This window comes from Elaeis guineensis, chromosome 10 (genome assembly GCF_000442705.2).
Source record: "Elaeis guineensis isolate ETL-2024a chromosome 10, EG11, whole genome shotgun sequence".
NCBI lineage: Eukaryota > Viridiplantae > Streptophyta > Magnoliopsida > Arecales > Arecaceae > Elaeis > Elaeis guineensis.
In genome coordinates, this window is record NC_026002.2 from 26998401 (window position 1) to 27023691 (window position 25291).

General features: G+C 39.6%; 1 protein-coding gene across 1 annotated transcript; it reads right to left on the reverse strand.

The window, feature by feature from the left end:
• Positions 1-9235: 9235 nt before the first annotated feature.
• LOC105059957 (probable chromatin-remodeling complex ATPase chain) lies at positions 9236-22089 on the reverse strand. The gene is made up of 25 exons (XM_010943503.4): positions 21712-22089; positions 20874-21005; positions 20493-20599; positions 19508-19620; positions 17227-17324; positions 16768-16947; positions 16221-16442; positions 15434-15568; positions 15044-15326; positions 14889-14962; positions 14265-14485; positions 14092-14179; positions 13908-14001; positions 13610-13798; positions 13503-13534; positions 13261-13340; positions 13093-13182; positions 12841-12910; positions 12438-12495; positions 12305-12363; positions 12064-12229; positions 11695-11873; positions 11400-11615; positions 10851-10961; positions 9236-9530 (listed from the first exon to the last, which is right to left on the reverse strand). The coding sequence occupies exons 1-25, from the start codon at positions 21931-21933 to the stop codon at positions 9513-9515; spliced, it is 3237 nt and encodes a 1078-aa protein (XP_010941805.1). The 5' UTR covers positions 21934-22089; the 3' UTR covers positions 9236-9512.
• Between the last annotated feature and the right edge of the window lie 3202 nt (positions 22090-25291).

Here is a 25291-nt window from a genome sequence, read left to right on the forward strand (position 1 = left end):
AAGAGTCCCACCAGGATCTTAGGACTCTCTACAAATAGAACCCCTCTTCCCCCATAAAATCCTCCATTGGCGATCATCGTGCCTCTCTTTCTTTCTTTTTTTCCTTCGGATTTATGGCTTTCCATTCTTGCACCTACTGAAAATTAAAGCCAAGACACTGTCAGAGCCAAGGTAAGGCCCCAATCTTACATCCTTTCTCTCTTCCCCCTCTTTTTATGGCCTTTAGCACCATCACCGGCCACCGATTTCACAAGAAAACTATAAAGAAATATTTTTTTATTTTTCTCTTTTATTTTTCTGATACTTCTTTCGTTCTTTCTGGCTATCGGTGTTGCTGCCGTTGAAGTTGAACCTAGTGTTGAGTACCTCAGCCTCCCCATGACCCTTCCACGATGGAGCCATGGTAACCGGCAAGTGGCCAAGGACCAAAACCAAGAAAGAAGCCCAAGTCTCCCTATTTTCTGACTCTTTTTCTTTTGATTTCTCATTGGTCGGTCACCACCACTGGTTGTGCACCACTATCCACTGCCAGCCAAGCCCTACCACCTAGGTATGGCAATCGAGTCAGATACAAATGAGTCGGATCAGATACGAATTGAGTCAAACAACTTTGAATCCAGACCTGACTTGTTTATTAAATAGGTCAGATTTTAAAATCAGAATCTGACCTACTTAATAAACAGGCTACCTAACCTGACCTATTTACGATCCATTTATAACCCATCAAAAAATAATAAAAACCAATCCATTTATGATTCATTTAAAAAAAATAAAAAATAAAAAACCTACTCTCTGTCATCTTCAAGCTCTATGGCTTTGCCTTCGTCGCATCTCCGCCCGACCACCTCTCTGACCTCCACCCTTACCGTACTCTCGGCCATCTCTTCACTAGCTTCCCGACCAGAGCTCTCAGCCACCTCCAGCTCCACCCTAAAAGGCTTGACTGTGCTCTTGCCGACTCCAACTCCACCCAATCGGAGCTCTCAGCTGCCTCCAACTCCACCCTTGATGGCTTGGCCATGCTCTCACTACCTATAGCTCTGCTCGACCAGAGCTCTTGGCTACCTTCTACTCCATCCTTGACAGCTTGACTGCGTCTTTGGCCGCCTCTGGTCTTTCACGGCTCCGCCCCATCGGGATCTCTTGGTTGCCTCCACCTTCTTCGCCTCCGATAAGCCCCCGTAGTCATAGCCTCGGCATCGTCTCCGACTCTCTGGAACAGTGGTGACGATGCGAAGAAGAAGGAAAGAGAGGGGACGAGAAAACCCTAGCCCAATCGAGAATTGGTGAAATACAAAAGGTAGCATGGCGTGCTAATTGTTATCCACTATGGGATTTGACACGGTTATACGAAGGGGGGTACAGATGGAATTAGGAAATAAGCACGCACTGCATGCCACATGGGAGGAGCCCACTAGCCCATTACTCAATTTATTTGAATAGCCTACATACTAGCTAATTTGGTCTAACCCAAAACTAATATAGGTTAAATAGATTGAGCAGGTTAAACATGTAAAATCTGAACCCAACCTAAAGCAAGTTAAACAGGTCGACCTGTTTCCGATCTGAACCTATTTAACCCAAATTCGAACCTATGGCAGGTCGAACATGAATCGGATGGGCATGTTAGGTCATAGTTTGCCACCCCTACTGCCACCCATTGCTGGACTTCCGATGATGAGCCATCACCCCTCTTCCTCCCCTATTCAGCCAAAAAGGGAAAGAAGAAAAAAAAAGAAGAAGGAAAAAAAAAATAAGAAAAGAAAAGGAGAGAAGTTGTCTCTTTCTTCTTTCTCCCATGTCTCTCTCTATCCACTTTCTTTCTATCTCTAAGCTAATCAAGGACCCAGTTCAAAATTTTGTTTGCTTGCTATGGACCCAAGTGGACCCAACGAGGCCCAGGACCATCATGGCGCATGAATAGCTTGTCGAACCGATCATCCCAGCCATGTCGAGTGTCTTTTGAAACTCACTATTGATGAACCCTATCGATTGATCTTTACCTTGATTGAATCCATACTTTCTGATTTTTTGATCGATTCACATAGATCTGATCTATCCAATCCATCAGACTGTCCATCCAATCAATGATCTCTTTTTTATATTATTTAATTTCATTAGATTCATAATTATAATTTTTTATATGTTAAATAAGATGAGCCGATTCTCCTAGTGAAGTTTGAAGATCTAGAGAGAACAAGATAAATAGATCTTATACTCCTTATTTATTTTTAAATTTTTATATTTTTCATATATATTATCTGCTATTGATGAAATCATATTTTTCATAAAATAAAGAATCAATATATATGAAATGAAAAAACATGTTTTATTATGACAAGTAATTCTATGAATATGTTTTATGAAAATAGCATATTTATGAAGTATAAATTTTATTATTTTTTTCATCTATATTTATGTATGTTTTAAAAAAAAGATATAAAATTTTAAAAGCTCTCAAATGACTATGATAGCCTTACAAAAGTGAGGTTAATCGACAAATAACCCTTTGCCAATGGGTATAAAGTTGGTAATGAATATAAATTATTGAAACTTATCGATTACGATGATGGCCCTATCATAAGTATAAAGTGACCATAACACGAGTAGCTATAAGCAATATTTTAAAATATGATATGAATACCTGACAAAAATAACTTATGAATCATGTTCATGATTTATATATGCATGATTTGCTTGACAACTAGTTTTATTATATTATTTTATGAAATATTTTATTTTTATAATATCTATTATTTTCTTAACCTTGCATTATCATATAAAAAATTATATTTAATTCAGTAAAAAAATATAGATTTTATTTACTGAGCTAGTATAGCTCATTTCTCCTTCATCAACAAGCAGGAGAAGGGAGGTACATTTATTTGGTCCATGTTTCATCAAACATCTTGTAAACTACTCTTCCAACATCCTAGACGATAACCTATTGATGTCAAGACTTGGTTGCCAAAGAGAAATGCTTCCTTCTAATTTAGATTCAATGTATTTCCAAATTCATTATGTTTAAATTTTTGTAATATATATGATTTTTTTTAAAAGTCTGATACTATATGTATTTCTTACTCATTGCTATCGTCAATAGCTTTATCTTTACCTTTTATTGTGTTTGAGCTCTGTCCCTTCAAAATTTGAGATATATTTTGCTCACTTGTCATTTTCAAGTCTAGCAAAATGTTTCAAAATTATTCATCAATATAAATTGTTGACAATTTAATAGCTAAAAGTATTTACAGATAATGAACAAAGTATTTATAGAATAATAGAAATAGAGCAAAGCATTTATAAAATATATTTAGAAAGTAGAATTGATTTTTTTAAATCTCCAACAGATGCTAGCAACTAGAAAAGTAATATAGCGGTCATCCATATGTAAAATAATTAGATATGTTCAAGATTTCAACTTTAAATAGATGATTATTAGTTACAAGTTGCAATCAACAAATATATTGTTCACTAACAATAAAATAATTCATAAATATAAACAAAATAAAAGCAATATATTCAAGTAAATTTTCTCCTATCAATAAAATTGGGTACCTATGCCTTTCTGTTAACAAACATGTGGCCAACCTGCCTTCTTTCTCAAAAAAAAAAAAAAAAAAGGAAAAAAAAAAAAAGGTATGATTTCCTAATGAAGACTTCCTCTCATAATTCCAAGTCATGAAGGGATATTGAAAAAGAATAGCTATAGAATCAAAAAGATGATGAGCAGCAGCCAAGTGAACATCGCAAAACAAAGCACAACAATCTCGAGGAATATGCATCAAACGATATGATATCAAAACTTCGTCCAACATATCACAGAAGACCATCAGAAAAATCAAATCGTACAAACAAAATGCAATAAAACATCTTCAGATGAACGGCTTTAGAAAGCATGTATGCAGACTTATCAAGCAAAAGAAACATCAATCAGATCAACATTCAATCAATCTCATACCTAAACTTGAATTGTTTGTAACTGGGAAAGCAAAGAAACAATCTACAATGAAAGTAACGAGGAAAGAGAATAAATTAGCGATCTTTTTCTTCTTCCTCCTTGTTGGGTGGATGTCTGGCCAGGATACCATCTCCCAAGATCCTTTCAGTACCACGCGATGCAGCAGAAAGAAAGAAGAAACAAAATAAAAAGAAAAACAATCAAAATACATGGATCAGCCACAAAAAGGCTTGCCTCCACGGAGCATGCAAACTTCACTATGAAAAAGAAATTTTACAAGAGGAAACCTCACCTTCAACCCTTGTACACCCAATTCTCTCTCACCTGAAGTTCCCCTCACAAAAGCTCTCTCTCCTTTGGAAGACCCCCTGAACCCCTGAAGTGCCTGGCGACAGCTGTCCAGGAGCCTCCTGCTCTTTCTCTCAGCAGCGCTCCCCTTCCTCGGTTCTGTGCAGCATCCACAGTGAAAAACCGAACCACCACACCCTCTCTGTTACCGATCAGCCCTATTTAAAGGTTTAAGCAGGGTTTAAAACCTAATTAGATTAGGTTTAAGAGTCCTAAACAAGCCAAATCAACCTCCTGAACCGTCGGATCGTCACCGGAAATCACCTGGGCCCTCCGATAGCGCTCCGATCCACGGAATAATGCCGTGGACCGCGAGAAACGCGTTAGAAACGTCCACGCGGTCCACAGGCCCAGCCATGGACCACCCGATCCACGATGGACCGGTGCAAAGGGCCAGTAGACCGCTGGGCCTGGGCCGGCCCGCTCCCGCGCGCGGGCCTGCGCGCCCACCTGGGCCGCGCGCCCGCCTGGGCCGCCCGTCCGCATGGGTCGCACGTCCCGCGCGGGCCTGGGTCGCGTGTCCCACGCGCCGCCGCCTGCGGCTGTGCCGCTGCCGCCCGCCGCCGGTCGCCGATGGTCCTCCGCCGCCTCAAATCTCGTGCCGACTTCAAAAGCTCGTATCTCCTCCATCCGAACTTCGTTTCGGGTGATCTTGGTCTCGTTGGACTCCGTTTTTCATCGCGAACCTCACCGTGGGCTCAATGTGGGCTGAATCTCGAGACGTCAAATCCTAACAATCTCTACCTCGACTCGATATTCGGTCTCCTCCAAACTTTGAGAGCTTCTGGATCTCCTCTCCTCCATGCCCTGGGGCAATCGTCTGCTGATCATGGATGGGCAAACATGGGAGTCAAACCAGGCTGTTCGATCCCATCTCCATCGTATGCTGTGCTCCTCTTGACCTGAGACCTACTCGGGGCATCGTCCTGCGGCAATAGGAATCTCACCTTGCGACGTTGTCTCTCATCCTCCCGAGTCTCCTGTCTCATGCCCGATCCGCCTCTTGGAGCTCCACCTCACTCTAGGCTCCACCTGGCTCCCGAAGCTCCACTTCGCACTGGGCTCCCCGCCAGGTAATAATGTCCTCTGCTCCCCTTCTTCCCCTCCAGCACAATCCTATCGCCGCATAACACCCTCAGGATTCCTCCACCAGCTACCGTCTTGTAGCCTCTTGAATCTAGTCTGCTAAGTGAGATAAGATTCCGTCTGAAATCGGGTATGTATCGGACCTCCCTCAATCTCCTCACTACACCATCATGTGTCCTCCAGCTGACCGTCCCAATGCCTCTGATCGCACAGCTCGATCCATCCGGCAAATATACAGTGCCCTCACTGTTCTCCAGAGAGTCAAACTGCTCCTCTCTGCAACATACATGATAGGGGCATGCAGAATCTAATATCCACTGCTGGGAAGAAGTAGATACCTCGTTAGATATCTCCAGGACATCTCCATCTAAATCGCTATCGGCCGTCACTACAGCAGCCACCGTCCGATTTTTTAGTTGAGGGCAATCTCTGGCTAGATGCCCCAACTCCTCACACCGGTAACACCTGATTTTGCTTAAGTCCCTCCTGGACTTGGACCGCCCTCGTTGCGATCTCCTGTCGCTCCGTCTACCGCCTCCTACTCCTCCAAAAGCCACCAAAGCTGAGCTACCGCCACCTGAGCTCGAAGCTGGGTTTTTCCTCCTGAGAACCTCGTTCTAGAGTATCGCCGCGGTGACCTCGTCCATCTTGATAGTGCTCTTCCCCACTAAAAGAGCAGTCACCAAGGTCTCGTACGAAAGGAGAAGCGACGCCAGCAAAACCAGCGCCCTGGTCTTCTCCTCAACATTCTCGCCAACGCTGAGGAGGTCAGTGAGGATCTTCTGAAAGTGGCTGAGATGCTCCTGCACGCTCTATCCCTCAGTCATCCGCAGTTGATAGAACTGCCTCCAGAGAAAAAGTGTGTTGGTGAGAGACTTCGTCATGTATAACTCCTCGAGCTTCGACCACAGCACTGTCGGAGAAGTCTCGCTCAGCATATAGATCACCACCTCATCCGCCAGGTACATACGAATGGTACTCACCACCTGCATCTGTAGCCGTTTCCAATCCCGCACCTCAATGGTGGTCGGCTTCTCATCGCACAAGAGAGCATCGATCAATCCCTGTTGGATGAGCACGTCCTTCACCCTTGCCTGCTACAAGGAGAAATTGCTCTTACCATCAAACTTGTTGATCTCCATCTTGATTGCTCCTGTCTTCTCCATCTTCAGTCTTGCTCACTACTACTGCAATCTGCGTCCTTGCTCCGCCTTGCTCTGATACCACTTGTTGGGTGGATGTCTGGTCAGGACACCACCTCCCAAGATTCTTTCAGTACCACACGATGCAGCAGGAAGAAAGAAGAAACAAAACAAAAAGAAAAGCAATCAAAATACGTGGATCAGCCACAAAAGGGCTCGCCTCCACAGGGCATGCAAACTTCACTATGAAAAAGAAATTTTACAAGAGGAGACCTCACCCTCAACCCTTGTACACCCAATTCTCTCTCCCCTCACAAAAGCTCTCTCTCTTGGAAGACCCCCTGAACCCCTGAAGTGCCTGACGACCGCTGTCCAAGAGCCTCATATTCCTTCTCTCAGCAACGCTCCCCTTCCTCGGCTCCGTGCAGTGTCCACAGTGAAAAATCGAACCACCACACCCTGTTACCGATCAGCCCTATTTAAAGGCTTAAGCAGGGTTTAAAACCTAATTAGATTAGGTTTAAGAGTCCTAGACAAGCCAAATCAACCTCCTGAACCGTCGGATCGTCACCGAAAATCATCTGGGCCCTTCGATCGCGCTCTGGTCCACGGAATAGTGCCGTGAATCGCGAAAAACGCATAAGAAATGCCCACGCGGTCCACAAGCCCAGCCGTGGACCGCCCGATCCACAGTGGACCGGTGCAAAGGGCCAGCAGACCGCTGGGCCTGGGCCGGCCCGCTCCCGCGCACGGGCCTGCGCGCGCCTGGGTCGCAGGCCTGGTTGGGCCGCGCGCCCGCCTGGGCCGCCCGCCAGCATGGGTCGCGCGTCCCGCGCGGGCCTGGGTCGCGGGTCCCGCGCGCCGCCGCCTGCTGCCACGCCGCTACCACCCGCCGCCAGTCGCCGGTGGTCCTCCGCTGCCTCGAATCTCGTGCCGACTTCAAAAGCTCGTATCTCCTACATCCGAGCTCCGTTTCAGGTGATCTTGGTCTCATTGGACTCCGTTTTTCACCGCGAACCTCACCGTGGGCTCAATGTGGGCTGAATCTTGAGGCGTCAAATCCTAACACTCCTAAACCTCCAATGGGATCATTATCTTAATTTTTGTACGACAAATTGAGTGGTTGGTGGAGGAGAGATGTGGAAGAGAAGGTGCTGTCAAAATGCAGGAGGCGAAGGGGAAAAAGGGTAGTTTGAGGAGAAGAGACGTGGAAGAGAGTCTCATTGCATTCAGAACTTGGGAAGCAAAAGGACATGCAGGCATTGGAGTACCTTTATGATTAAATTTTCCACTAGATGGAGGACTTTAGAGAGAAAGAAAGAGGCGAGGTTTGTGGATCGTTATCATGTGATGGAATCGGTTTTTAGGAGTTTTTCTTTCGTCACAATGTTCGAGCCACTTGCAAGACCGTAATTATGGAAAACGGGAGGAGGTCAGCTTCATGCAAATCACGTTTTGGGGATCTTCAACGTGGTTCAAAATTATTTTTGAATTGTAGCCAAATATCAAAAATTTTGCTTTTGGATCTGAAATCATTTTTGATGAGTGCAAACACACCATAGAAATATGCACCATCACTTATATTTTTAAAAACGAACATCTTGGTTTCCCGAATAGGTGGCCGAGATCAAGATGAAACGTCTCTGGAATTGCACGGAGGGTAATAATGGTGCTATCTATTCCTTGAGGACCACGGGGAGACTAAGAGGTTAGGCAATTCAGCTCTAAAGATCTTTTTTTTGCATTTTTTGCGCTCGGGATTTAGTTCATTCAGAGCATTAATTAGATGAATGGTTATGATCTCATGCACGTACCAGATAGCCAGGTATGCTCTTCTTCTATTGTCATGCCTGCTTTCTCTTAATTAGTTTGGAATGAGGATAGCCTGGTGTATATGCCATTAAGAAAGAGGTCTGAAAGGAAAAAAAAAAAAAGAGGTGGACCTCACAGAATCTACCGGACAGAGCTAATGTAACGAGAAATAAGTTTGTGGATATGGGACCTCATGGAATGTACTTTGAGAACTGTCAATACGTGGACTCATTGAATCATGGAATATGCTTTAGAAGTCTCTGCGTCAAAGCATGGAATGCTTCACTCGAAGCTGCAAACAAATTGATCGTTAAGATCTGAACCAGCCCATTTTGTGCAGATAAGTCTGATAACCTGATAAAAGCCACCTGACCTGAACTTAAAGAACCAAGTAGCCTGACCTGAAAACTTAATCCAAGTGATAGCTTTTCGAGTAGGCATCATCAAAACAATGCCTCCCGCCCTTCAAGGTGCAATCTGAGGCCAAGGAGATTAAGCTCTCAATTCCCAGGTAATGCTTTTAGCTTTAAAAGACGAGTAACAAGAACAACTCAAGCAAGAGGTGTTGTGTATACCGTAGGTGAGTTTGAAAGAGGAGCAGATCAACAATGGGAAATGGTCCAGCACCCCTCTGAACCTATTAATCCTTACCTTTTCCGCATTAATTGATTAAACCTGAGAGCCAACGTTGACAGTTTTTCAACAAGTTCCCATCAAAATAAAGACAGTTTTTCAACAAGCACTTGTTACATGCTTCAATAGTCTGTACCACACGTATGGTATCTGCAGAACTACGCAGGAACTGGCGAATTAATTTCCTAGGGATGGAAAAAAAAAATCATCTTTCTGTCTTTTAGGTATGCACTCAGGCAGAACAAAGATGGAGTGGATTAACTATAATTGTCATTATATATTTGGTCGGGCTACAAGGTACACAGGTGCTTACTAGCACAGCTGCATCCTACACTGCATCAAAACAAGAAAAGGTTGCTACATTTCTGGTTAAACAGATGAAATTCATACAGAAGCTCCATTTCCAGCCCTAAAAAGTAATAATACATAACAGAGCCTTCACAATGCTCAACTCTGAACCTCTAAAAAGCCATCTGCACCATCAAATTTGGGCCCAAGCATCAATACATAAGCAGCAGGCCTCTCTTAATTCATCTCCTCCTCCTTCCCTGAAACAAGTCCAAAAGAAAAACCACCTATGTGAGCAATTAACGGCTAGTGCAGTTCATCTTTTGAGCATTAGTTTTGGTTACGCTCTATCAACATAAATAGTTTAGCATGCATTATAACCAATCATGCAAATGCTGAAGGCCAATTTAATATTTAACAAATTATAGCATCTAAAAACCTAACTATGAAACCATATAGACTAGAGATCAGTCACAGAGCCAAAAGGGCACGAACACGCACAAGCACACAAACAAGAATTTCTGTTCCCATTCCATGTGTAATACATGCTTGCATGTGGCTTGTAAAAGTCCCCATTTTTTCTGTTTTTATCCTCATCCAGCGAGAAACTTTGTTTGGAATCCTTTTGACATAAGGATGTGATCTTGGATATGAGACACCAAAAGTTGAATAGAACAGATACATAACCACATCTTTGAAATAACCTTGTGTTTTGTACAGAAAAGACGATTTACAAAATACTTTTTTTTTTTTTGTGACTTCCTTTTGAAGGTCCCACTCTTCTTGGTTTTTAAGTTCATCCTCCAAAAAACTTTTGCGGGGAATCAATAAGGATATGACCATGGATATGAAGCACCAAAGTTTGAATAGATCTTTGAAATAACCTTGTGTTTTGAACCCAAGAGACAACCTCATATAATCCCTAATCTAAAACTTATAGCTATTTTATTCATCTACAAAAAAGACCAAAAAAAAAAACATATTGAGAGGTAATCCTCCACAGGTCCATGATGTTTGTGAATGTGATTAAACTGTCATTTACTATCTGGAATTGGGTGCAAGGAAACTATAGTTTATTATTTTTACATTGCAGTATTCAATCTTTTCTAACCTGTTGGAAATATCTGCACATTTGTTACACTGATTCCTAATATAACTCCTTCCATATTCTATCCCATCTCATGCCTTCACTGTTATATAATTCCTAGTATTACTATTTAGTCTCTTCTTTCAGTCTTTCCTTGCTAATCTATGCCACTTTATACCTCCAAATTCACGTTTTTGGCTCAATCTACAATTCATAGAGCAAAAAGTTAGGCCTAATATACCTCTCAACAGTGAATCAAAGTGTGGAGGATTGACAAGTAGCTAACAACAGGAAAACGGACAAATTACGGAATCAATTTTGATAGAAACGTTTTTGCCAATTATGGGATGTTCCCCTCGAGAAAGAAATGGCAAAAATTAAAAGCATTATTGGTTATGATTATAACATTGGTTTGAAATAGCAGGAGAGATATTCCAAGTCACTGACATGATAACGAGCATAGTTGTGATTTAACATAAGGATGTAAGCTTACCGAGCTCAGGTAGTCATCCATGACCGATTGCTTTCGTCTCTTAAAAGAATTCAATGCAGGGGTCTCCAAAGCTGGTGCCTTTGTCACGGACCGCTTTGAGGGTGTCAAGTTCTAGAACACATGGAAATGGTTTCAGCATGAAACAAAAATAAATACGAAAGGCTTTCATAAAAGGAATGGTTCACAATAGCATACAGCAAAATGACAATACAGTCAATATTTGAAGAGATAAGTAATAAAGACATTGGAAATATAAAAATTTTGAGATCATGACCACATGATAGTATGATTTACAAACATTAGTACGATATACCAATATAGAATGTAACGAAGCACAAAAGGTAAGCATTTAGAGACGTATTAATATCTTTTGCATTACAACAAAAGAATTTTGACCTTCCTGAATTGCATGTTGACAGTGAAGATGGTCCAAAAGAGCAAGGCAGTGGTAAATAAATAATTCCAAGACATTTTATATGAACAAATCTATCACCCAATAAAAGGCAAATAAGGTGCAGCCAAAATGGAAAAGGTTGTAAACAAGTAAACCTTGGCAAGCTTTTTCTCTTTTCGAGCTTGTCTCTCCCGCTCATCATATTCTTGATTCTCCTTCTCTACTAGTCGGATAAGCGTATCGCATCGCCTAGCTAACTCTTGAGTTGTGCGCGATTTAACAAACCAGTCAAAACGGAACAAGGGAGATGTGCGGAAAGCTGCTTTCAGCTCATCCCAATTTCCATAACCAAGTTTATGGACCATACATAACTGAAAAGGACAATAAGAATTTATTTTTAATATGCTAAAACTTATTAATAAAAAAGAAGAAATTCAATGTATAGCTTACCATGAAACGATCACACTCTTCATTGTACAACTTCCCTTTATTTTGGCCATACTGAATTTTCAATTCAAGCCATGGATTCTTGTAGCGATCCAACTTCTTCCCAATTGCCTTCATTATCTCATCTTTCCGAGAAATTCTTGCCTCTCCCCTTTCAATGTTCTTAATAATGCGGTCATAATCTAAGAGAAAGCATAGCACAAAATGTGAAGACTTTTGGGAAAAGGAATAAGGTAGCCAGCAATTTCCAGCACGACTATATGAATGAGTGAAAAAATATTAATATAAAATAAAAAAATAAAAAAGAAACAGAGTGCCTTTACTACCGATTACACTGACTATGTTTAGTAAAGATAGGCTGAAATTTTATACCATTCAATTCCTTGTATCTTGCTTTGAAAACTTTGGCATATCTCTCAACTTCCTCCTCCGTCTTGCCCTCCATTTCAAAAGCTATACTTTTTATGTCATTCCGGCCATACTTCTCACATGCTCTGATAAAAGTGTTGAAATCTCTTCTTGTCCATGTTGAAAAACCCTGAAACTTGCAGCAGTCAGATCAACAGATACTAAGGGGACTGAAGGATTTTCAATAATCTAGAAGTGGTAGCACCTCTTCTAACAACTGCTCCTTTTCTTCCTGTTCCTCCACAGTCAAGGGATCACCCAACTCTAGATAATTGCAATTGTCAGTTACAATTATGCCTTTGTTGACTAAGAAAAGCACTTTAAAATGGATAAAGTACCTTCAGGCTCATCTGCATCACCAATAGTATCTTTTAACTGATTCCTCTGATGGGTTTGCTGGACAGATATCAAAAAGGCAATGGAAATTTTACGATTAAATACTTTGAAAAGAATGCCAATCAAAAGGCAATGCAACGGGGAAGGTGGTGCAACAAGGGACATAAGCATAAAAGGTGCATCTCCAGTAGAGGGAAAGAGAGGAGTTTAACCATCACAAAAGGATCATTGTTAGGATGACCAAGAACTTCAGTGCAGCCTGATGTTTCATTTGGAAGGCAAGAAATTTGTCAGGGCTAAGAAACCAGTGCAGTTGCGGCCAAAACAAAGCAAACTAAGAAGATGAATTGGTTGAGAGAGGACCCAAAAAAAATGCAAAAGAGAAGATTCAATGATGGAACACACCATAAGATACCGAACTTCCTTTTCATATAGCTCACTGAGTCTTTGGGTGTTGAAAAACTGGAAATCATGCCTGAAAAATACAGTAGCAACAAGCAATTTGTTCAATGCTTTTTTTTTCCCCTTTTTTCCAAATAACGGTATAAAAAATTTATGACATTAAAAAGAGAGCATATAGAAGAAACCTTTATAAGTTAAATCAGCAAGAAGCAAAAAAAGGAGGAAAAAAAAATCCTAGCCACAAAACAGACTCACAACTGAGGCATACGAGGAATTCGTGGTTCCCTTGGTTTTGCTGGACCACCCTGGCGCAATGCTTGCTTAAAATAATCAGACTCTGAATAACTAAATAAAGGAGCAGAAAGATTAGGATCAAAAGGGGGGAGAATAGAATAGAGATTGTAGGCAATGAGATGATCTTACTTGTTGCGTTTCCGTTCCCTTTTGGGTGGTTCAATCCAATTCTCACTAACAAGTTTCTTAAAGTCAAGCTTGTTTTCATCCTTCATCAAGCAAATCAAGGACAATTAAGTTCTCGTGCACTAAATTACAATTTTACATACAATCAAAAGGTAAATAGTAAAGCAATAAAACCACTTTGAGAACAGAACCAACTCACTCCTCAAAATTTAAGTAAAAATGCAATAGTTTTTTATATAGTTTACCTTCTCATCATCAAAGTCATACAATTCAGCAGCTGCACAGAAAAATATAGAACATCAGAATTCGAAATTTAACTTCTTGTAAACAAGCCCAAATAGATTTTACATACTGTCATCCATTTTAAATTTGATGGCATCTTCTGTAAATTTCTTCATCTTTGCATCAAGCTCTGCTGTTGCCTCTTCACCTTTAGCTATGATCCGGTCAATATCCTCCTCTGTAATTGTACTGTCCTTGGAACTGAACACCATTTCGGCACCAAACCTCACCATTTGCAACAACTCATCCTTATTTACAGCTGCATCATTAGACATCATGAAAGCATGATTTCAAACATTCACTTCTTTATTAGAAGAAGATTGCCTCAACGAGTCATATGTAAGAATCTTCTGAGATAAGAGGCCTACCTTTCTGCTCAGCTAATCGGCCCTGTTGAATCACTAAAGCATCTAGGGCAAGCTTCTTATATGCCCTCTCAATCACTTTTTCCTCTATAGTGTACTGCAATTGTTTTATGGAATATTAGTGTCTTTCAATAGAAATCATGATTAAAGCATGCTTCTCAATGAACTTCATAAAGTAAAGCTGAACCTCAGTGCAAAACCGGAACACTTGAACTTCTTTCTTTTGGCCAATCCTATGAGCACGATCTTGTGCTTGCAAATCAACTTGCGGATTCCTGAAAACAAAAATGAAAAGATGAGCCAAAATATCCTTAAAATACCAATTTAAAGATGGCTAGCATGACTAGAGAAAAATATTACCAATCACTGTCATAAAGAATGACAACATCTGCAGTGGCAAGGTTGATCCCCAGGCCACCTGCTCTAGTTGAAAGCAAGAAAATAAACTTCTGACTTCCAGGTTCATTAAAAGCTTCAATAGAAGCATCACGATCTTCTCCAACAGTATTCCCATCAATTCGGCAATACTGATATCCACGGAACATTAAATAATCTTCTAGGATGTCCAGCAGTCTAGTCATCTGAACTCAAGAAAATATAATAAAGAAATCAGCAATACAAATAGATAATAAAGTACTTGGAATAGAAGGGTGGGGGTGTGGATGCAAAGCAAATTCATGCACTAGGAAAATGAACAAAAGCTCAATTTAGAAGTCTGAAGTTATTGGTGAACCCCAAAGTTATTAGTTTAAATCAAGGTAATGTCTGAAAACATCAAGTCCTCCCTGAAGTTAATGGCATGATGTCTGTATAAGCAATGCTGGTTTGCTATTAACAAATACATATTCTACATGCATTTTCAACAAAATATACTTGGAAGTATCACATATCATCTGATTGCATGTTAAAAATTCTGTGTTCTCCGATATACAAAACTGCTCACTATTTGGTAGAAAAATAATTCATTGGAGTCATCATAAGAACCTGGGAAAAGATTAGAACTCTTGAATCCCGCTCTTTAAGCTTAGGAAGCAACTTATCTAGAAGAACCATTTTTCCTGCACAGTGACTATTTTGTTATAAAGCATGTGATGTCAACAAAATCATGCACAAGGGAAATTTTATAAAGTTGAACATACCAGAATTTGTAATAAGATGATCCCCGGTCGTGTAAGGTGGGCCAGGTTCTGCACCTTGGAATAAATATGGATGGTTACAACATTTACGGAGCTGCATGGCGATGTTTAAAAGACGCTTGCGTTCACCACCGGCATTAATGACCTCTAAATCTTTCTGAAGCAGAGCACGATAATAGTGCTTCTGCATCTGGGACATTCCTACTTTAAGTATAGTTTCTTTTTTTGGTGGCAAGCCTTTTTCAACATCAGATTTGAGCCGTCGAAGGAGGAATGGACGAAGAACCTTCAGTATGAAAACATAGACATGATTGTTTATTGGTGGCACTCTAAAAAAAATAAAGTAACATATGAGCATACAACATAAATTTAATAGAAGTCTTTCAGCCTCACCTTGTGAAGCTGCTGAACAACCTCTTGTTGATCATTGTCTCCAGAAATTTGAAACCATTTGTCGAAGGTCTCAGCTGAACTAAATATCTCAGGGAGTAAAAAGTTTAGAAGAGACCATAGCTCATGCAGATTATTCTGCAGAATTAAAAGGATTATCAATAACATATTCTACATATCGATGAACTTTGGAGAAATTAAACATTCAAGTGGGTATTAATAAATTGCTCTCAGAAGACAACCAAAAAGAAATTTTTTATTAGGGGCATGCATGTGCAGGACAATAACATCTCCAGTTGTACATATGAGTTATATTCCATCACATCAAATAAACAAATTATATATGGTCAATGCTTGTATGAAGTTCTTTTTAGCAAATAACAAGATGTTTGAGATTGACATAGACAATACTAGCAATTGCACAAGGACACATCAGATAACCCTCTAGAAGAAGTAAGCATTTGTATCATTGCATGGTATTGGTTGGTAACCACAAATTTACTGAAATAAGAAGTTTATCAGATAAACCCCCATACTGAAATAAGATATTTGTAAGATAACCACTCCATGAAGCAGACAAGTCTATGACATATGGTTGGTAACTAGCTGATAATATCATAATTTTGTCTAAATGGACAGTTTATTATATAACAAAGTAATGTGTGCAAATAGATGATTCTATTGTTGCCAATCATCAGGTTCATTCCAAATAGCCAGGCTAAATCACTAAAATAAGCACCACATTAAGTGATATGCCAATCAGAAAATCATGATACCAATGAGAGCATACCTGAAGAGGTGTGCCTGTGATAAGAAGGCGATAATTAGTATGATAGAGTCTCATTGTTTTTGAAAGAAGAGAGTTCTCATTCTTTATCCGATGGGCCTCATCAATAATAACATAGCGCCAGCTAAAGCGCCGTAAGGCAGACTTTTCTTTAATGGCCATTTCAAAACTAGTGACACATACATCAAACTTCCCAGCCACTAATAAAGTCTCTCTTATATGCCTCTGCAAAAAATAATAATAATAATAATAATAATAACAATAATAATAATGACAATCAAAAGCATCATATTTGTAACCAAGATTTGCCGTACCAACTGATACCATATCATATCAGACATACTGTACCATACCAATATTGAACCGATATGTAGTACCACACCGTACTAAAACTCGGTATGCCAAATCTTATTGTACGCATACCAACACTATAATAGGATGGTACCGATATAGGTCTGGTACTAAGATGGCAAATCTTGCTTATGACCAATACTCAGCACCCAAAGAGAATATTAAGTAAAATGGATAAATAATTAAACTTTTGACTAACCCTTTCTTCTGGATTTCCTAGAAACTTTACAGCACGCAAAACAGGACAAAAACGCCGAATTTCCCTCATCCAATTGCCAAGTGTAGATTTTGGTGCCACCACCATGTGTGGCCCAGTAATTCCTCTGAACTCGTGCAGATAGCCCAGTAGAGAGATGGTTTGCAGCGTTTTTCCAAGACCCTACATAAGAAATCCCATCAAACAAGTCAAGAGAAATGCATATTTGTTATTATTCTATTGAAATTGAAACAATAATAAAATTTGGGGTAGAGTGTTGTTCATTATTCTATTAAAATTGATACAATAATAAAATTTGAGGTCGAGAGAGAATAGTTAGTATAGTATAAAGTTCCAGACAGTCACTTAGAAAAGCCAGAACTGAACCTCAACTTGCATTAAGCAAAATGAAATCAGTTCGAAAATGTAGCATACAAGTATCAGGAAAGCTTCCAAACATACCATCTCATCAGCAAGTATCCCGTTGATGCCATTCTCATACAACCGTATCAACCAGTTCAGTCCAGCTAGTTGGTAATCCCTCATCTTACCTTGTATACCTGCCAAAGGAAGCACAAAAGATGCAGTCACAAACTTCTGTTTAACGTGCCTGAACAGTAATAGAAATCAAAGGTTACACAAAAGTTTTGGATGTGTCCACCTAACCCAAAATGGAATAAATTATATCCAACTGATCCAATAGAAAGTTTATATCTCTTGCAAAATAGATGCACTAATCTCATAGCTAATATTGATCAATCAAAATAAACAAAGAAGATATCATGTGGGGTGAAGCAGTCACCTTTCACTTGTCCCCCTAGGAACCAGAAGCAATCGCAACTAAGAACCACAAGGTAAATCCAGTATCTGCCACATCTGCCACCTACCTACATATGCTTTGAAAATCAATCAACTTTCTTTTGAAGATTTGATGAATTTTACAAGGATGATTTCAACTCATTTTATCTACCTACACTCAGATATCATTCCAACCATCAAGCTTATGTTCTTGTTATCAATTGACATGACCAGTGAAACTTATTCCAAACTATTGTGGCCAGCTTTACTATTCCCAACAAAGGGTCAGGTCATCCATCAAAGTCGATTTTTTTACAGCTCTCTCACACTTTTCACCAAGTTTCCAAGGGTTTCCCCATTTTCTGCCCGGAGCTTCAACGTAAATCCAGCTGTTTCCTCACTAGGACTGTCTTTCACCTCATTTTACATGATCATCCCTCACTGCATTATTTCTATCATTTGCAACTTCTGCCGTCTATGTAATCAAACTACATCTGACACTGATATCCTATTGTGTAGTTACTTAAATATCACCATGGGCACACAAACAACATAACTTTTCAATAGTTAGTATATGTTTATAGTAAGAAAAACCATCTAGAGAACTCAGAGATCCAGCCCTAGCCAGCAGGAGAATTAAGTTCATTATCTACCAACACTATCCTCTAAAGATATCTAACCTAATGATTGCCCTCTTTGAATATATGTGCAGTTTATTTCATCCGTTCCTAGCAACAGCCTCAATATCATCAGTAATTTAGAAATGTTCTCAAGAAACTTTATCTCCTCCAGTCCATATAAATTTTGCTTATATCACCTTTAACAAATAATTTAATTATGAGAATTTGATTACTGCTTAATGTTCCAGAAAGTGTATTAGTCCAAAAAAATCAATTAACATTCTAAACAACAAGAAGATAGACACCCTATCATGGCTCTTACAACACCACTAATACTCAAGGATTAAGTTAGAAAAAGATCTTCCATCAAATTTCATTTTAAAATATTGTATAGAGAGGACTGCCACTATGTTCAGGTTCTCTGTGTGTATACAATTATATTGCTCCGATCTTTAATCGATCAAACATATTGGAGGAACTAGGAATCTAACAGCCATATTCCTCTTAGCTGATTCTATCAACAAGCCAATATCCCCTCAAGAGGATATTTGCCTGTATAAGGATTAGTCCTTACCAGAAGAAGGGGGTCCAACACCATTGATCCAAGCCATTGGATGTTCCACCATCTCTAAACTGCTTATAGACTAAAAATCATGCGATACGAAGACTCCTAGCCTATGCAACAAGGATCTTGTTCTTCTATTCGACAATAATGATCCCAAGATGGGGGTCAAACTGCCTACACACACTAATATATATACCAATATCCTAAGAGGAGACCTCAAGGATACTTAGCATGCCAAGAAAGTGACATCACACATATTGCACATTAAAGCAGATCATGTAAAAGGTGGTAAATTAATTCATCTTCTTTCCAACCAATCATGCAAAACATGGTTGCTAATAAACTTAAGCATTTTGGATTCTGAATCGCTGTTCAATCGCATTTTTTATTATGACTGCATGGTACTACACCTTGCAGGCTGTTACCCAACAAAAAGAGCCCATCTATGTGGAAGCAACTTCACACATGCAATCCAACTAGAAGGTCTCTGACAACAAGCATTTGAAAGATTTGCAAGCCCTACTTTCCTTTCAGCACAGCCTTCTAAGTTTGGTACAGACATCCTTGCATTTTTTTTTTCAGATTTCTAGAAAACAATATATTGCCTACAATTCATAAACATTACCCAGCCCAATATATGGTTTCCACCACTCAGATCTTTAAAAAATTGTGTACGCATGGCATATTAGATACTTGCATGCAAATACAAGTAAAAGATCACTAAATGGAACAGCTAAGAATAGTAAAAAGAAACACTAACAAGATGGCTGTGAGAGCAAGCGGGTCCCTCCAGAACCAGAAAAACCATCTTCGGCCTCCTTAAGGCATTCCTCATCTTCTTCTTCCTCAGTTAATTTGGATGCATGACGACCCCTGCAAAAATTGTCACGGAAGCATAAGAAATCATAGTGGATGTGCATAAATGTAATGAAGACAACAAGATCCCTTCCACCAAAGGGAGGAAAAAAACAACAAATACAAATTAAAACAATCATTCTTATGAACATGATGGCACATATAGAACTCTTTTGAGGCATTCATGATATAAACTAATTGGTTAACATGCAGCTTGTAACTATAAAGTAACAAACATGGAATGCTCTAAAAATTGTGAAAGAACTGTGCGGTGAAGAATGTTTAGAATTAACTTCATCATTGATCAACTTGATAAGGATTCACAAGTGGCTTAAAGCAAAAATGTTAATATGGAACTTGCATTACTAAAACTAGAATTCGGCACATGTGACACACATGGTTTATCAAAAAGAAGAGAGCATTTGATGGATGGTTGTGATCCACACAATCAAGATTATTTGGAGGGATTTGATAAATATATTTCCCATTTTATCTCATGTGTTCCTCTTCTTTCTTCAAGTCACTTCAGAAAATAAAGGATTTAATTTATTGTAAAAAGGGCGCATGCATAAAAATGAAGCACGCCCCAAGAAGCCTGCTGGATAAAAATTGTATCCACTAATTAGCATACTGCTATTAATGCGAAGCAACAGGAAGTATAGAAAAGAAAATGAACTGTAAACAGCATCAGAAATCGATAGTTGTCCAAATTCGAAAGAGTGTGTTAGAATTACAGCAAGTGGTTAAGCATATAAGCACCCATCAAGAACATTGTGAAACAAGGTAAACACCAGTGACAAAATCCTGACCCCTTCAATAAGCAATTCCAATCAGCATTTTCTTTTCAGACATGGATCACAACACATGAAGTATCGCACATACAATATTACCTTCCTCTTGGTTTCTTCTCTGATGCAGATTGGTTTCCTTTCGCAAAATGAGCAAATATCTCAGTCTGTTGTAGCAGATACTTCAACCGCCCCTTCCCCTTGTTGTTCTGTAAACATATCAACTGTCAGTTCATATGCATAAACACCATTTAATCTTGTATATAGGCAGCAGAAAACTAATGACTTGAAAATTTGTGCATGCTATGTATGGCGACAGGCATGGGCTCATCTATGCCCAATTACTCATATATCCTGCAAACATACAGAAACAGAGGCACAGACTCTGTCATGTATGTCAATCATGCAGGTAATATATACAAGGACCAACCACAAAGATGTGCAATATACAGCATATGTAATCAAATACATCCATTAACGAACCATGTCAGCATCAATGGCAGCATTCTGTGCCTCTAATATTTCTTGGATTTTTTGCTTCTTCATCCTCTGAAGTTCTCTAAGCCTGGCCCTTTCACGTTTTCCAACTTCTGCACTTGCAGATGGTTCCTCAGCCTGAAAAACATATCGATGGAACAGCTCCACTATATCAAGAACTTGGGCCAAACATATACTTCAATTGCAACTTATCCAGAAAATATTAAAAATATAGTTCTAGAAATTACATATAACAGTCAAATAGCTCACCCAAAGCTCGAGAGTATGTTACCAGGAATATCATTAACTAAAATTTTGTTCAAAAGTTTCCTTCATACAGTAATTTATCACTTTTCGACACATTATTATCCAGAGCTCATCAAACTAAGCACTTCGACTCCAATCTCGTCAAGCCTTTTCTTAGAGTCTACCTAATTCTGAAAACCCTGGTTCGACAGTACTACCAGCAATGAAATTATAAACCATAACAAATGCACCGCCCATACAACTCATTTAGCAGCAACAAACAAACACCGAAATATTTTCCAGCTAACAAAAATACAAGATTAGTGAAAACTCTCTAAATCTAAAGTTTAAGTGTAAGATATCATGAAACCCGAAAAAAAGGGAATTTGTTCACAAAGCTTACAAGGGCAAAAGAAACCCCCAGAAAACACAAACCAAAGATGACCACTCAAACTTCAGCATTTCACATCAAATTCCTCAAAAATACAAATTCAAACAAAAATTTGAGAAAAAGAAAACAGTCAGCATCCAACAAACCCTAGAAATCCAAAAACTACTTCCAAGATCAGATCTTCCCCCCCAAATGCTCCCAATTTACCTCATCCTCGCAAGCGGCCTCATCATCCTCAGTGGACTGGAAGTCCTCCTCTCCGGCCTCATCATCCTCGGGGCTCCCGGTCCTGCCCACGGCCTCGAGCTCCTCCTCGTCCTCCTCGTCCAGGTTTCCCTCCACCCCGTTATTCTGCTCCTCGTCGGAGGACACCGAGCCGTTCGAGGCATCCTCCTCCGCGAATTCCTCGAAGTTCACCCCCTTCGCCATGGCCGTCAAAGTAGAGTGAGAGAGAGAGAGTCCAACAGAAATGGTGGGGTTTATTCTGAAGACACGGGAACAGGGTATTCCGATTTGTCCCGAGGACCGGGTGCAGTGTTTGGTGCTCAATTACTATATCCCCAAACCGGGTTCTGGTCTTATGTTTTGACGTGAAGACAGCAAGCAACCGGATTTGGCGACGGATTCTATAATTTTGGCGCGACTGATTTGGAGAGCCGCGCGCGTGGGAGGGCTTTGCTCCCGCCAAATATTGTGGGCGAGTAATCCCGCTCTCTCCATCCTTTCGTGGAGGGCTTAGTGGGGTATCTTCTTTTGGTAGCAAACGTCGGAGGTGCTAAAATTTAGGAACTTCGATGAAGATAGAATGAGTTTAAGATTCGCGCTGAGATTTTGCTGAAGATAGATACGCGGAGAGAAGCTAGTTTATATTCAAATATGCAAATGTTGAGATGGCATGATGATAAAATTATAATGGATCAGATATTTAAATATTTAAAATATTATTTAATGCATGATGCTAGAAGTTTGAGAGTTGCTATGATGCTCTTTAAATATATTTTAAAAAAAAATTATAAAAATATTTTTTTAACTTTAGCTCAATTTCACTTATATCTCTTTAACTTTAAAATGTATCAAACTAATCTTTCAAATTTTCAAGATGTTACAGTATAATTTTACTGTCTATCTCCAATATGAAATGATACTATTATTTTATAAAATGACCAAACTATTCTTTCCCCATCTTCTTCCTCATTCCTTTCCTTTCCATAGACCTCTATGATCCTATCCTTCCTTTCCATGGCAACTTCCTCCACCTCCATATCTTCCTTTTCGGTGATCTATCTAATGTAAGTAAAGGGCATTTTTGCTATTTGAAATAAAAAACTAACATTGTTAGTTGGTAAGTAAACGATAGGATCACATTGAAATATTTCAAAAATTTAGAGGATCGGTTGGACACATTTTAAAGTTGAGAGGATATATCTAAAATTGGGCTTAAAATATTTCAATAATTTATCCTATATTTTATTAAAAGGTATGATACATCCTAGCCATCGATTACATAGGATTATTAAAGTAAATTTATTTTTAATCGATTACTGAGCCAGTCAACCCATAATCTTTCTCCTTTTTTTGTTGGAAAAGCTCAGACATTTTGAGCTCTCTTTTACCACCTTTCTCCTTTCATCAGTGCATCCAATTATGTGTCACCACGATTCAGTTGCCTGCTGCATCCTCATGCTGGTGGCCTCCCCTCCCCTTACCCGTATCGATGGCTTCGCCTTCTCCATCCCCTCGGCCATTACCTCCAAGTGCCCTCCTCCCCTATCCATGTGTGCCCTAACCTCCATGCCACCCCATTCTGCTTACCCATTGCATCCCCATCACCAATGAGCTCCCCTCCCCTCACCTATACCGGCAGCCTCAATATCCCCATCCCCTCGTTCGCTGCCTCCAAGCACCCCCTCCCCTATCTATGCATGCCCTAACCATCATGCCGCTCCCATGCGCTTGCTTGCGGCCTCCCCACATCGACAGGCTTTCCATCCCTCTCTCCCTTGTGATGATCCTATTGTTCATGGTCACTACTGTATGCAACCAACGAACACTAATGAGAAGATGACACATCCTCTATAACCATCGATGAGCACCAATATCTACTTGCTCGATCTAGCGCCTCTTCTTCAACGCTTCTCGACAATAAGAAATAAAGATCGAAAATAAGGAAGCTATGGGATCAAGAATGAGGAAGAAACCAATATTGAAAATATCTCTAATGTTCTGAAAATTTACCATCGTAACTATTTGACTTCCTGCTAATTCATCCTTGGATATAGAAAAAATTACCCGCACTAGCCACAACTGTGACTAGCTATGAGAAATAGTCGGTACCAATCAATGACTGAACAGTCAAATTCTTTTATAAAGAAAAATAATGATATTGACTTTTGGAGTACTATAGTATTAGCTTAAAAGTTTTTATTTGAGAGAAACATTGTTTTAAATGATGGACAATATAAACTGATTGGATTGTAGTTTGCATTGATCTAACATACAGAAATGCATTTCTAGATGATTGGATTAGGTTATCAAATTGAACCTTTTTTTTATTTGCTATGTGTATGTGTGCTCATAAGTGTTCTTGCTACTACTATGTCATTAATGTGAGTTGAACGTGATAAGGTTAAATGGCCCTCAATATATATTATAATCAATGATCTTTTGAACTAAATTGATTGCATGTAGATGATATGTTGGCTGACCTCGGTATGGTCTAAGGTGGAACAATATCGCATAATTTACTTTTTATTTTGAACATGGACGATCTGAAAGCATGATCATACTAGTTTAAAAATACCTACAGCAGTTATGCCCATAGTAATTATCTCATGATTAAAGCACTCATAATTATCAAAGGATGTGACTTGACGTTATAGCCCATTTAAGCCATGAGATAGTACAGTTACAATGCACATCGCTTATCACGAAAATGGCTATCGAACTCTCTTTATAAATAGGAGGAGATAAGGAAACCCCAGATAAGTCTTTCAAGCCCATTCCATTACTCTCATTCTCGTATTTTCTCTTCCACTGTTCTATAGATTTTAACTAACCTAAGCATCAGAAAATCTCCGATATGTGAACTTCTTTTCGAGTTCAACGATTAACCAAAGAGTTGTTGTAGCCATACCGATCTCAGTTCACTTCGGCCCTATCGGCCTTAGCTTGACCTAGAAGTTCAACTACAATAAGAAAGATTAAAATGGTGGTCTATCTCCAATCAATTTTTTTTTATGATGATATAATATTTTTTTGGGGTGGGGACATGGGGGCAAGGGAGTAGTGAAGCTTTGATATCTAGCATGACAACTATTATACAAATCAACCAATATACATATATTAGAGAATAAATGAGAATGGTTCTCTCCATAAGTAATGTTTGAAGTAGCATCGTGCATAACTAGTGTGAAGCTCAGCCTAATTGGACCTATTTTGGTCTGAAGTTGGCAAGCCTTCTGACTTCAGATAAAAAATTTGAAAAAAAAGATCGAAATAGGGGAAGCATGATCCCCTGCCCGATCCTTTTGACATGGAAAGGGATAAGGCCATGCGAATAGCTAGAGAGAATGTTCGTAAGCTAATATATAATGACCATTGGCCATTGGAGGTGGTTGCACCCAATAAATGGCCGGCCTTATCCACCATTAGGCCAAGTTTATCCCTTTGAACCCCATTCCATTTAAACCTCTTCCTTCTATGATCAAGCCACCATGAAGCCCCTCTCCACCTTCTTCTCCCTTCTTCCTCACCATTGGAAGCCATTGGTTGTCGGAACAAAGCTTAA

Excerpts from the sequence above, each read along its gene's own strand:
- LOC105059957 (XM_010943503.4), bottom strand. The coding sequence starts at position 21,933 with ATGGCGAAGGGGGTGAACTTCGAGGAATTCGCGGAGGAGGATGCCTCG. Across the intron at positions 13,799-13,907 it reads CCGATTAGCTGAGCAGAAAG|CTGTAAATAAGGATGAGTTG; the intron begins GTAGGCCTCTTA and ends CTAATGATGCAG. Across the intron at positions 13,535-13,609 it reads CAAATTTAAAATGGATGACA|CTGCTGAATTGTATGACTTT; the intron begins GTATGTAAAATC and ends TTTTCTGTGCAG.